At 46.5% G+C, this 13,675-nt stretch overlaps 1 protein-coding gene across 4 annotated transcripts in view; it reads right to left on the minus strand.

The window, feature by feature from the left end:
* LOC138747235 (ankyrin-repeat and fibronectin type III domain-containing 1-like) overlaps window positions 1-13,675 on the minus strand; it is a 300,694-nt gene that overhangs the window by 221,142 nt on the left and 65,877 nt on the right. For all 4 annotated transcript variants that reach the window (XR_011347384.1, XM_069906270.1, XM_069906271.1 and 1 more), the window contains exons 3-4: window positions 11,963-12,141; window positions 6,649-6,881 (exon numbers count right to left, since the gene is read on the minus strand). Coding sequence is in view for 3 of the 4 variants with exons in the window: in XM_069906270.1 (XP_069762371.1) it covers window positions 6,649-6,762 (114 nt within the window). In the remaining variant the exon portion in view is untranslated. The remainder of the gene's footprint in view (window positions 1-6,648; window positions 6,882-11,962; window positions 12,142-13,675) is intronic.

The following is a 13,675-nucleotide window of genomic DNA, read 5'->3' on the forward strand; positions in this document are numbered from 1 at the left end:
CTGATGGTTGAATGTAAAGCAGAAAGGGTTACTGTCAAATAAATGGTGCCCTTTGCTCCCAGTCAGAGGCTGAGCAAGGTGCCTGCCACCAGCTGGTTACAAGTATTGACTGACCTGGTGGGTGATCGCCCCTGAATGAAAGACCCCATTGTTCTCCAGCGGTTTATATTTAGCCCCTTGAACAACCAACCCTTTACCCTTCACCATTTACTTGGAAGCTCTGAACGAGGCGCTGGGACAGATTATTTTTCCAATTTGCCACAAACATTCGGTTGCCAACTGTGATTCTTTGTGTGAGATCACCAGCAAGTGTCCCTGACACATTGCACGCACCTTATAGGGCATGTGTGGTCAACATGGCAGAAAGGGGCAGTGTGAAGCCCAGACAGCGGCCAGGTTTACCACCAGGTACGAGGAGGGAAGGGGGAAGGACAGGGTGGGTGGGAGTGGGAGGTGAGGGGGATTGGGGAGGGGGAGGGGGAAAGGACTGGGTGGGAGGGGGAGGAGGGAGATGGGGAGAACGAGATGGGGAGAATGGGATGGGGAGGAGAGGGGGAATGGAGAGGGGAGGGTGATGGAGTGGAGGGGAACAGAGTGGAAGGGAGGATGAGAAAAAGAGTGGTAGGGGCTGAGGAGAAGGTTGGAGGGAGTGAGAGGAAGGAGGAGGGGGATGGGGAGGACAGGGTGAGTGGGAGGAAAGGGGAGGAGAGAGAGGGGAGAGGAGGAGATGAGGATGAAGAGGGGTCAAAAGGGAGACAGAGTAAATGGGGGAGATTAGGGGGAGATGCGAGTAGATATGTGAGACGGGGAGATGGAGAGAGAGGGGGAGACAGGAAGACAGAGGGGGAGATGGAGGAGGGAGATGGAGGGGGAGACAGAATGGGAGACAGAGGTGGAGACAGGAGGGAGATGGAGAGATGGGGGTGATGAAGGAGGAGACAGGGGAGGTGGAGAGGGAGATAGAGGGGAAGACAAGGGGAAGGGAGGGGAAAACTGGGGAGGGAGATGAAGACAGAGGGGAGAAGACAGAGGGGAAACAGGGTAGACAGGAAACAGAGGGGTAGAGATGGGGAGACAGAGGGGCATTGGGGAGATGGAGGTGGGATTGGGGAGGGTGGGAGGATTGTAGGGGGTATGGGGTCCATGACCTTCCCGTGACCTTGGTGGGACCACTCTCGAACCATGGGTTCCCACTGCCACCTAGTGTCCATGAGCGGGATTGCAGCCTCTGCCCTGTACTTAAGCCCTGCCCCTTCAGTGCCCATCAACTGTAGTCCCGCTCATAGAGCGAGGCGCTCCCCTTTTCTGCCACTAGAACTGCAGGTCACTGGCCCATATGCCCCTCCCCATTTCCCACAACCCTCCAACCCGATGTCATTCCCCATTCCCATAACCACCTCCACATTCCCTGACCTTTCTCAGTCTCCTACACACCTCCTTATCTCTCAAGGCCCATTGATCCCTGTACCCATAAACAATAAGACATTGGAGCAGAAATAGGCCAATCAGCCCATCAATTTTGCCCAACCTATCTCTGTATCCTTTTCTGGTTCTACACCACTCCCCATTCCCATAATCTCCTCCTGTCCCCTAAATTCCCCCCATCTATGTAACCTCCCCCATTCTTCCATCTCTCTTAATCCCTGTTAATCTCTGTAACACCCCCTCCCCCCAACTCCAGACCCGACATCCCCACACCCCTTCCTATCTCTGGAACCCTCCCCTCCGGTCCCCTACACTCACTCCCTCTATCTCTGTTACCTCCTCCGGTCCCTCCATCCATCCTAACCTTTGTAACTCCCTCTAGACCCAAAACCCCTCACACCCCTACACTCCTTTCTATCTCTGGAACCTCCCCTCCTCTAGTCCCTTACACCCCTCCCTATCTCTGTAACCCACTCCGATTCCATCAACATCTCCTGCTGCCTGGGAAAGGGAGCTAACACACTGAACGAGCCCCTCAGCAGTGCTGTCGTGTTGTCCTTGTTTGGCCTTCCTATTTAATTCTATCCTCTGTAATTGTGCTCTTTACACAGGGATGTTAGTATTAACCTGTTAGTCTGCTCGCAAAAGAACTTCTTTCACTGTACTACATTGTGATAAATAAACTGAAACTTAGTCCAGGAGGTCTCACCTACACCCTGAACAACTGGACCAATAACTCCCTATTTCTGAATTCCAACCCTCTGGTAATAAAGGCCAATGTATAAACCATCTCCCTACCTACTCGCTGCACCTGCCGACTACTGTTCTGTGATTCATGGACTGCAACACCTCCATCCTTCGGAACTTCATTCACTGTCAGTCAGTCACTCTCCATTTAGATAACAGTCTGGAATTAAACTCTCGCTGCCAAGTGTTCAACCCACTCATTCACCCATCCTCTACATCACCCTGCTGCAGTCACCATAAACCTGCCGCTACACCATCCCATCTATTCCCATCAGGAAACCTCACCCTCTGTCCTCCTCCAGGACATTGATGGAAATAGTGACCCAGGCCCAAGACCTGATCCACACACACTCTTACTCACACACACACACACACACACACACACACACACACACTACACATTATTCTCTCATTGACTTGGCATCAGCCTGGCCACAACATGTCTGAACACTTATTGGAGTACCCCCTCTGTGCTGAGCAGCTCGGACAGCCCACATGGACATGCAGTGCTCACTTGGTGATCCCATCAGTCAACCAGACTGCTGTTCTCCACTCTGGGTGCCAACCTTGCCGAACACTTGTCCTTGGAGTATACATTAAATATTTCATAACTCTCATTACAGGATCCATTTGTAAAACCTTCCATGAAACACAACAGAGCAAAGTCTGCCAAAATTGTTCACCGATGCTGTGTCTAAATCAATCCAAACGCGCACAGCGGCCAGTGGAAAGTCCAAAACTCTGCTCCATCGACTACCCCAGCACGTGGCCAGGACCTGATTCCACGGAGGATTCACCAGAGAGGCATGGGGACCGTCCAGGGACAGCGCAGGTCATTTTTATTAACATTCAAACTTTATTCCAAACTGTATTACAGGACACAAACACACACAAGGCTACAATTAAAAACCACCATTAACCTGTGGCAAAAAGTGCGAGAAGCAGTAATCACGATCGTGTCTCTATTACACAGTATTTCTCATCAAATTAAAAGACGAATTTCATTATCAAGCACACACGTGATCCCCTGGGGGGCCCATCATTCCTGGAACTCAGCCACCGACCCTTGGACACCGCAAGCTCCTGCTCCAACACCGCACTGGCCCAGACATAAAACCCAAAAGAAGGGCAGACAGTCAGTTACCCCCTCCCCACCTTCCACGACCCACTGCCTCAACCCGTTTCACCAGACTCAACATCAACCCCACAAGGAGATCCACTGAATGCCCAACCCAACAGCGCAGGTCATTGAAATACAGCCCTGGGACAGTGCAGGTTAATGAAGTTCATACACAGGACAGCGCAGGTGGCAAACCGCACAGACCAGGGACAGTGCAAGACAACCCCACAGGCAGAGGACTGTAGATGACAGATCGCACCTCATTGTACCACAGGAGCTGTCAGCCTTACCCTGACACACAACTTCTTCATGGTGAGAACCCCTGCAGTCGATCTCCTTTTGCCAGATGGTGATCACCAGCTCCTGCTGTGTCTGACACCTGGCCCCATTAGTGAGAAGCCCTCCCCACCCCACTCCAAGGCAAGAAGCCAGTCTCCTCACATGAGCAGGTTTCTGCTAAACCCTACACTACTCAGAGTTTACACAAGCCATCGGCTAATTACCTGCTAATGACATTGTTAACTGTGTCATTAGTGCGAGGAATCCGCCCCCAGAGTGATCCGGTATCACAGCTCATATCACCATTCATTACTAATTCATTGGCACCAACAGGCCTCCCTGCTCACTGACCGAGAGGCTCCAGGTGAGGGGGTGGGGGGCCTCTCCAAGGAATGTGCTGGGCTCCAGAGCCCTCTGAGGGGTGGGAGGAGGGGTGGTGGGGAGAAAATGCTGGGATCTATGGCAGGCAGAGCCCTCTTTAGGGAAGGGGGTTGCACATTGCAGCACCATACTGGTCGGCCAGGGAGGAGGAGAGCAGGAGATGGAGGAGTAAGGAGGGGGGTGTCGAGGAGAAGGGAAGGATAGGCGGGAGGTGGAGTGGTGGAGAGTGATGTGTGACTTTGACACTGGCACATCATTACAAGTGGGGGTGAATGAAAAGACCTGGATCTGGTGGGAGGAGGCTCAAGTAGAGAACAAATGCAATTCCATACAGAAACCGGAACATGCCTAACCATGCTCATGCTGTAACACAGCCAGCATACAAGTCCTCGCAGAAGTTCTTGTCATTCATGACTTCATTTGGAAGGAGTTTTAGAGGAGCATCCCGAGATCTGTGCCTTGAATGAAGCTGTGGCTTATTTTGCAACAGCTTTCTCAGTCCTGGGAATGTCCGTGGAATGATTCCCTGTGGATCCTGGAAAGATGCACTTGGCAGCAGCTCAACTATGCATGTGATCAGAACATCCCACATAAAAGTCCTCAAAACTCAAAGAAAACCTCCTGCAGCAACAGAGAGGCTCAGTGAATGAATAAGGGACAACTCATTCAAAACATGGAGCACACATTGCAATCAGCCACAAAATGTTTCAACCAATCATCAAGGCAGTCTCTGCTGAACACATTCCACACATATGGGCCAGTCTCACCAATGACCCACTCTCCAATTGACCAGGATCGTCAATGACCAATCTAGACCAAGACCACCCACAAATTGGAGAAACAACGCCTCACTTTCTATCTGCGCATCCTCCAACCAGATGGCATTAACGTTGACTTTTTCGTAGATGTGACAAAGAGGGTGGACTTGGGAGAGCCAGTGGATGTGGTGTACTTGGACTTCTAGAAAGCCTTCGATAAAGTCTGCACAGGAGACTACGAGGCAAAATCAAGGATGCTTCCATGGATAAAAAATTGGTTAAGAAAAAGGAAACAAAGGGTTGGGATAAACGGGTCATTTTTCAGGATGGCAGGATGTGACGAGTGGGGTCCCGCAGGGATTAGTGTTGGGTTTTCAGTTGTTTATCATTTATGTAAATGATTTGGATGAAGGGATCATTAACAACATTAGCAAATTTGCAGAGGACACTAAACTGGATGGCAATGTAAAGGGTGAGGAGAATGTCAGGAAAATGCAGATGGACTTGGATAGGTTGGGGGAGTGGGCAGAGGAATGGAAGATGAAGTTCAACGTGAGCAAATGTGAGGTTATCCATTTTGGAGGCAGTAATAAGAGCGCAGAGTATGATTTAAATGGAATCAAGCTCGGGAGTGGGGTAGTGCAAAGGTGTACTTGTACACCAGTCACTAAAAGCTAGCATGCAGGTTCAGCAAGCTGTGAAGAAGACAAATAGCATGTTGGCTTTCATAAAGAGGGGATTGGAGTATAGGTGCAGAGATGCCCTCCTGCAGTTGTACAGGGCCATGGTGAGACCTCACCTGGAATATTGTGCCCAGTTCTGGTCTCCATATTTGAGGAAGGACATATTCGCTATAGAGAGAGTGCAGTGCAGATTTATAAGGTTAGTTCCCAGGATGGCAGGATTGACACATGCTGAAAGATTAGAAAGACTGGGTTTATATGCGATGGAGTTTAGAAGGATGAGGGGAGACAAGATTGAGGTATATAAGATTATCAAGGGGCTAGACAGGGTGAAATCAGACTACATGTAATGTTGAGAGAGACGAAGACGAGAGGGCATAGTTTAAGAATACAGGGAAGGCCCTTTAGGACAGAGATGAGGAGAAATTCTTTTACCCAGTGAAGTGTGGATCTGTGGAATGCTTTGCCGCAGAGGGTAGTAGGGGCAGATTCTCTGGATAGATTCAAAAGGGAGTTAGATAAGGCTCTTGTGGGCAAGGGAGTTAAGAGTTATGGGATAAGGCTGGGAATGTATACTGACAGAGAATGATCAGCCGTGATCTGAAAAATGGCAGTGCTGGCTCGACGAGCCAATTGGCCTACTCCGGTTTCCATTAAATCCCCCCTTTTTCTCCACCCAGCTACCCCAGTCACCTTTCCCCAGGCTCACTTACTCTCTCTTCCCTTTTCCCTCTGTCACTTTTCACAGAGCCAAAATCATTTCTCTCCTCTTATTGTATCCAATTAACACTTTTTGTTTGTCTGGACCTCCCCCACCCCCTGCCAATCTTCAGTCTTTATTCTGATAAATGACACAGGCAAACAGCACCAGTTGGGATAAACACATTGGTCAACATGGATGAGTTGAGCCACATGGCCAGTTTCCATGCTGAGGCTGACAGCATGGAGCGGCATTGAGCCCACCTGTTTTTTGTTGAGATTGTTTGCTTTTCACTTGTGTAACTGTGGGGGCTAGTCAGTCAGGAATGGTCAGTCAGTCATTAGTGATACTGGTCAGATGGTGGGACCCTCCCCTTCCTTGTCCAGTTTACCCAGACACAGCCCCACCAGTGTCTTCCCCTCCTCTCATCCCATCCACCATTAGTTGTAAGCCACATCATCTCCCCACAAGCTTTTCACTCTGGGCTCACAGCTGGAGAACCTTGATCCAGGCAACATGCAAACGCGCAGCAGCAATCAGAATCAAGTTACTCACAAACTTTCTTCTCAGGTTGACCTTTGCTCTCTCCATTTTGCTCTCAGAAGAACTTTGAGAGCATTCCAGCCAAGTCAGCTGGTCATCCACAGAAATACTCTTCCTCATGTACATGGAGTGGGGTGTGAAGTAGGAGAAGGAAGACTCGCTGATGCCAGTTTCCAAGCCCCACTGGTCAGCTCCTTCCTTGGAGACATTGTCACCTTCATCCTGCCCCCTCCTCCAGGGCTCATCTGTGAAATAATCAACACAATAAGCATCAGGCAACCAGGTCATGAGGAAGAGAGGGAGGGATCTGTTCCTGAATCAGGTGATACTGGAAGCAAAGACTCGGAGCAGCTTCTCGCAGGCAGCCGACATTTGGAAAGTGAAACAGAGAGAATGCAGAGCCTTGTTCCTGTGTAGATCTACAAATGCTGGGATCCCCAGATCTACAAGTGCTGGATCCTCAGACCTACAAGTGTTGGATCCTCAGTCCTACAAGTGCCAGGAACCTCCGACCTACTAGTGCTGGGACCTCAGACCTACAAGTACAGTACATGGATGAATGGGTCAGAGGGAAATGAGCCAGACACAGGCAAACAGCACCAGTTGGGATAAACACATTGGTCCACATGGATGAGTTGAGCCAAGTGGTCAGTTTCCATGCTGGAAAACTCTAAAAATCCCAAGGACATGAAGAGCAAGATGGTAATTAGAGAAAAGCCTGTACCAAAGTGGGCAACCCAAGCACAGAGCCAGAGAATGTGGTGAGGTGTCAAGTGAAAAGTTATCCTCTGTTTTCACTGAGCAGAGCCCTAACCCTAATGTGCAGATTAAGGAAGGGGGCAGATATCCCACAACATCTTAATATTAAAATAGAACATGTATTAGCAGACATGAAGGTGGGTCAATCTCCAGGGGCTGATGAGATGGATCCCAGGCTGCTGTGGGAGGAAAGGGAGGAGATTTCTGGGGTCCCACAGAGATCACTGGTGAGGTACCAGGTGACTGGAGTTCAAGTTTATTGTCGCATGTACGGAGGTACAATGACAAAGTTTGTTTTGCATGCAATCTAGCTGGTCAACACATACACAGTACAGCAATGATAACAGTGCAGAGTGGCAGAGAACAGAGCAAAGGAAATATAATTTTACTGTTTACAGATTCATTCAGCAGTTTGTAAACAGCAGGAAATACATCATCCTTGAATCTGACTGTTCATGATTTCACACTCATAAGTCTTCTTCCTGATGGGGTCAAGGGGGGGGGGGGTGTTGGGGGGAAATAAAAAACATGGCCACAGTGGGATGTCTTTTAAATATGTTGGCTGTTTTTCCGAGGCAGCATGAGGTATAGTTGGAGTCAATGAAGGGGAAGAAGTTTGTGATATGGTCTGAGCTACATTCACAACCTTCTGTTTCAAAGAAGATGACAGGAATTTTAAAAAATTACATGCCATGAGTCTAATGTCAGAAGTGGGAAAACTTCTAAGAAAAGAGGAATAATGTACACGTGGAAAGGCAAGGATAGAAGGGCGCCCATTTGAAACAGAGATGCAGAGGAATTTCTGTATCCCGAGGGAGGTGGATCCCTGGAATTTGCTACCATGGGTGGCTGTAGAGGCCAGGTATTGGGTGTATTTAAGGCAGAGATTGATGGGTATCTGAATAGTCAGGGTATCAAAGTTTATGGGGAGAAGGCAGGGGATTGGGGCTGAGAGGATCAGCTCATGATGCAATGGTGGAGTGGACTCAATGGGCTGAATGGCTTACTTCTGATTCTTTATCCTATGCACGTGATTGATCAGAAGTAGCTAGTGGGGATTTGTTAGTGAGAGATCCCATCTGACATATGTAATTGAGTTTTCTGAAGAAATATAACAAAATATATTGATTAAGCCAGTATGGTTGATGTTGGTTGCGTGGACTTCAGTGGGTTCAAAAGATTACAGCCAAAGAAATCCAAGGCACATTGGATCAGAGTTTCTGTGGTAATAGAAGCCAGAGGTGATGGGTGGTTTGTTATTGTGATTGGAAGCCTCTGACCACAGATGATTCATCCTTGCTATTCATTATATGTACAGTAACATTTGGATGTGAATGTTGGATCTATGGTTGGTAAGTTTGCAGATGATCATGATACAGCAAAACCTCTTGTATCCGAAATTCAAGCCACCGCCAGCCTTGAGCAACTGGCAATAAAATCGTGGAAGTTTAAAATTAGCAAGCCTTGATGTTAGTTCACTAATCACCCAGCATACAGTCTCACGTAACCCAAAAATTCACTTATCTGGCATTAACCAATTCCAGAGGTGCTGGATACCTGGGGTTTTACTGTAATTAAGATAGTTCAAGTTACAAAAAACAATGTTGATCTTTTGATAAGTAGCCAGAGCAATGTCAGTTGGAATTTAATCCCAATAAGCACAAAGTGTAATAAGGACAGGATATGCGCAATGAATGGCGGCAGCTGGTGGAGCAGTTAGCACAACACTGTTACAGCAGCAGTGATCAGGACTAGGTTTTGAACCATGCACTATCTGTAAGGAGTTTGTATGCTCTCCCCATGTCTCTATGGGTTTCCCCGGGGGCTCCAGTTTCCTCCCACCATTCAAAAATGTACCGGGGGCTGTATATCAATTGGGTGGCATGCGCAATGTCTAAAAAAAATGTAATTTTAAAAATGATGGTGCCTGGGAGTTTGAAGAAAAGATATCTCCAAATCCGTAAATCTCCAAAGAGGGCAGTTCAGATAGAAAAGGCACTGAAGGGTGTACAGACATTTGTTTTCATGAGAAGACCAGAGAGACATTGATTAGACCACAGGAGGAATGGTCCCACCCCTCAGGAGAGTTGTGACTGCAGTGGAGAGGGGCCAGAGAAGATTAACCAGGATGTTCCTGTGATGGGGCATTTCATTGCTACATGTTGACATCTGTGACGCAGCTGCAGGAATCAGAGGGTCGACTTTAGTGGCAATTCTTTATGAGAATCAGGGGTTACATTTCCAGTCAATGATCTGGACCAGAACCAGGTCTCTCCACAGATGCTGCCTGACCTGCTGGTTGTCTCCAGCACCTTCGGTTATCATTTCAGTGTTTCAGTTCATTGCTTGGGTATTAATGTCAATACTAAATCACATCCAAGCAATGTAAATCTATTGACTATGGGAGGTTCAGCTCACAGCAACTGGAATGTTTTTGCCCAAAGGGTGATGAGACCTGGGGAAGGGCTGGCATTTCTTTTTTTTTTGAAGACTTTATTTAAAATTTTAAAACATGAATACAATAGAGAATTACATTAAAAGAAAAATTTTAAAAAATTAAAATGGTATGATTACAATATTACATCAGAAAACTACACAAAATAACCCCCCCCCCCGTTAATTGTAACACAATATTAGTAATCTAACTTAAAATTAGTCCAGCCCTCCCCCCCAAAATAAAGAGTGAAGAGTTAATAAAATTAACAATATTATAGATGGAAAAAAAAATACCCACTTACAAAAAAAGAGATAAAACTTAACCTAAAAAAAATTCTAACAACAAAAAAATTTTTATCAATACTAAAATATCACGCTTAAACATATATTTAAATCAAACTTAAATGCATATAATTAGCAAACGGAGTCCACTTCAACCTATAAAAAGACATCTTATCCTGAATTGAAAAAGATATCCTTTCCATGGTCAAACAGAACTTCATCTCCAAATACCACTTATCTAAAGTTAATATATTTTTATCTTTCCAAGTAAGTGCTATACATTTCTTAGCCTCGACTAAAGCTAAATAGATAAAGGAAATCTGATAATCCTCTAAACCTAAATCAATTAATGATTGCATGTTCCCTAATAAAAATAGGGGCTGGCATTTCTGATGGGCCACTGCCATCTGGCTGTTCTGTAGCTTACACCTGGATAACCCAGACAGCCATCCAAATTTGTTGTAAACAAGCTATGTGCTGTCTTTGCCCTGTTATTCCTTTCCCCCTCCTGGTCTTTCTACAGACACAGCAAGAGGACAGAAGGAAGACCTGAGCCCAGGCATTCAACAGCAAAGCTCCAAAAGGAAGTGTTCCAGATGAAGCAAGTTTCTGGAGCATTCCCGTCAGCCACTGCATGGTGTCCAGAGCTCCTCCAATGGAACAGTGGATAATTTTGAATAAATTGTGGTGGAAGCAGCTTTATCTACCACAGGAGGCCAGCCACAGCTGTTGGAGGGCCAGGCACTCCACTCCTGCAGGCAAAGACACTGTGAACCACAATTCCGTCCCAAACAAGCATGCCACCCAGAATGGGGATTCCCAGTCTCTACACTCCAAGCAGTGTCAATACATCCCTGTGGAATCCTGATAAAAGCAAAATGGATCAAGATTCAGCAGAGGAGAAATGAGTAAAATTCAAGAGGAAGACATCTGACAAGGGGCAGCAGGAACCATCTTCCCTTCCCTCACACCCAGCCCTTACAAGGTCATACCAGGACATGACCCACACTGCCTCAGAGACAGATTGAGCACAGTTTACAAGGAGGGGAGGGTAGCAGAGACATCTCAGGACCCAAAGACATGTTGGACTTCAGGCACTGGAATTTGGAGCAAAAAACAAATTGGTGGAGGCCAGGCGACATGGACAGTGCTAGGGTGCATCACGTGCAGAATTCCCAACTGTTCGGAAATTTTGAGATCAAAAAAAAGGTGGTGTTGGATCTGTTGAAGAGCAATAAGGTGGACAAGTCCCCAGAACTGAAAGCATAATTTGATATGGGAACTGGTATGCCCAAGACCACAAGAAACTGCAGAGATGTGGACATATCCCTAGTTCATTGCTGTCACTGTGTTATTTCACTGGACTTCTCTCTGTTCCACTCTACTCTGTACATTTGTTTGATTTTATTGCATTATTTTTACATCACAGTAGAAGCCAATTTCGGCCATTTAAACCCATGCTGTCCAATTACACCCAAATTAACCAATAATGCCATACGTTTTTGGAGGGTGTGAGGAAACCAGAGCATCCGGTGAAAGCCGATGCAGACATGGGGAGAACGTACAAACTCCTTCCAGACAGTAGTGGATTCGAACCTGGGTCACTGGCACTGTAACAGTGTCACACTCATCATGCCACCCTTTTGCACTACCTGCTGTACTTATGCCCGAGTCGACTTGCTTGGATAGCACAAAGAACAATGTTTCTCACTGGATCTCAGCACACATGACCATACACTCTCAATTCAAGTATTTCTTGTGTCTCAGTACTCAGAGGTGGATAGATGGAGTCATGGACAATGGTCTGTATCTAGATTAACCCTGGTTCTCATTCAGTCAAGGAACTCACCGAGGTCCAGGCTGGAATCATGTTCTCCCGTGGTGATAGGGTGTGGGCCCCATCCTGCGTAGCCTGATTCATCAGGGAGTGGGTGACCATGGGTGTGTGCGCTGGTGGGTGACTGGAGGAGACCAGGCAATGTTTGCGACTTCACTACCCCACCTCGCAGCAGCCTTCTGTCCACAGTCCTACAGGGGAGAGAGAGAAAGTGACTCAGCCTATTGCCCCAATAGTTCCAGATTCTCCCACTGACCCACCAGTTGCAGAGACTCTCCCACTGACCCATCAGATTCAGACTCTCCCACCACCCCATCAGATCCAGAGACCCTCCTGCAGTCCTGTCAGATCCAAAGATTCTGCCTAAACCTAACCCTTTAATGATTGATGAGCTTCTTCCATGTAATAATGTTTTAACTTTTAACATTAATGTAGTCTGTATTCCTTATCACACTCTTAAACGCCTCCCATTGGGCACTCTCTGACATTTGTGTCTAGTAAATTATTGCTAATTCCTGCCTAATCACTTTAGGAATTAAACTGACCTTGCTCCAATTTAGGATTCTAAGCTCCAGACCAGTGTCCTCCTTTTCCTTAACTATCTTAAAACTAATAGTCCCAAAGTGTTCCCCTACTGACACCTCAGTTACCCAAATGGTACAAGTTCATGTTTATTATCACCTAATTATACAAATACAGCCTGATGAAAGGTCTCCACTCCTGGGAGCAAAAAAACACAAACAGACAAACAATACATATGCACTAGTTATATACATATATAAAAATAAATAATTACTGTTTTGTACATAGGAGAGACTCGGAGGGTTAGTGTGAGTTGTTCCTTTGGTCATTCAGTGTTCTCACTCCTTGTGAGCAGAACCTGTTCCTCAGCCTGGTAGTGCTGGCACTGATCCTCCTGGATCTCTTTCCCGATGGAAGCAGCTGAAAGATGCTGTGAGTGGGGTGGAAGGAATCTTCAATGATCATGCTCACCCACTTCAGACAACAAACACCATAGATCACATAAAAGGAGGGAGACCCCAGTGATCCTCTCTCCTGGTCTTATGACCTCCGATCCAATTCTCTAAAGTAACTGTATCACGTTCTTGTGCAGCTGACCCAGATGTTCTTGATAGGTGTCAGATGGTGTCTGGTCGCCTTGCCCTCTTCAGTCTTCTCAGGAAGTGCAGTCGCTGATGCGCCTCCTGACAAGTGAGGAGATGTGTGTGGTGGGGAAAAAAATTAACAGGAAGAACAAAGTAACCAAATTTATAATTAAATCAATGCAAGAAATGAAACTTGTGGACATATGGAGGAAACAAAACCCAAAAGAAAAGGAATACTCATACTACTCGACTAGACATAAAACATACTCAAGGATAGACCTATTCCTGTTATCAGCCCACATACAAGGGAGAGTTAAGAAAACGGAATATAAAGCTAGACTATTATCGGACCACTCACCCCTGTTATTGGCAATAGAGCTAGAAGACATCCCTCCAAGAATGTATAGATGGAGATTAAACCCCATGCTACTTAAAAGACAGGATTTTAGAGAATTTATCGAAAAACAATTAAAAATGTACTTTGAAGTAAATACGGAATCAGTGGAAGATAAGTTTATACTATGGGACGCAATGAAAGCATTCATTAGAGGGCAAATAATAAGTTATGCAACCAAGATGAAGAAGGACTATAATCAGGAAACAGAGCAGTTGGAAAGGG

This window comes from Narcine bancroftii, chromosome 12 (assembly GCF_036971445.1).
Source record: "Narcine bancroftii isolate sNarBan1 chromosome 12, sNarBan1.hap1, whole genome shotgun sequence".
NCBI lineage: Eukaryota > Metazoa > Chordata > Chondrichthyes > Torpediniformes > Narcinidae > Narcine > Narcine bancroftii.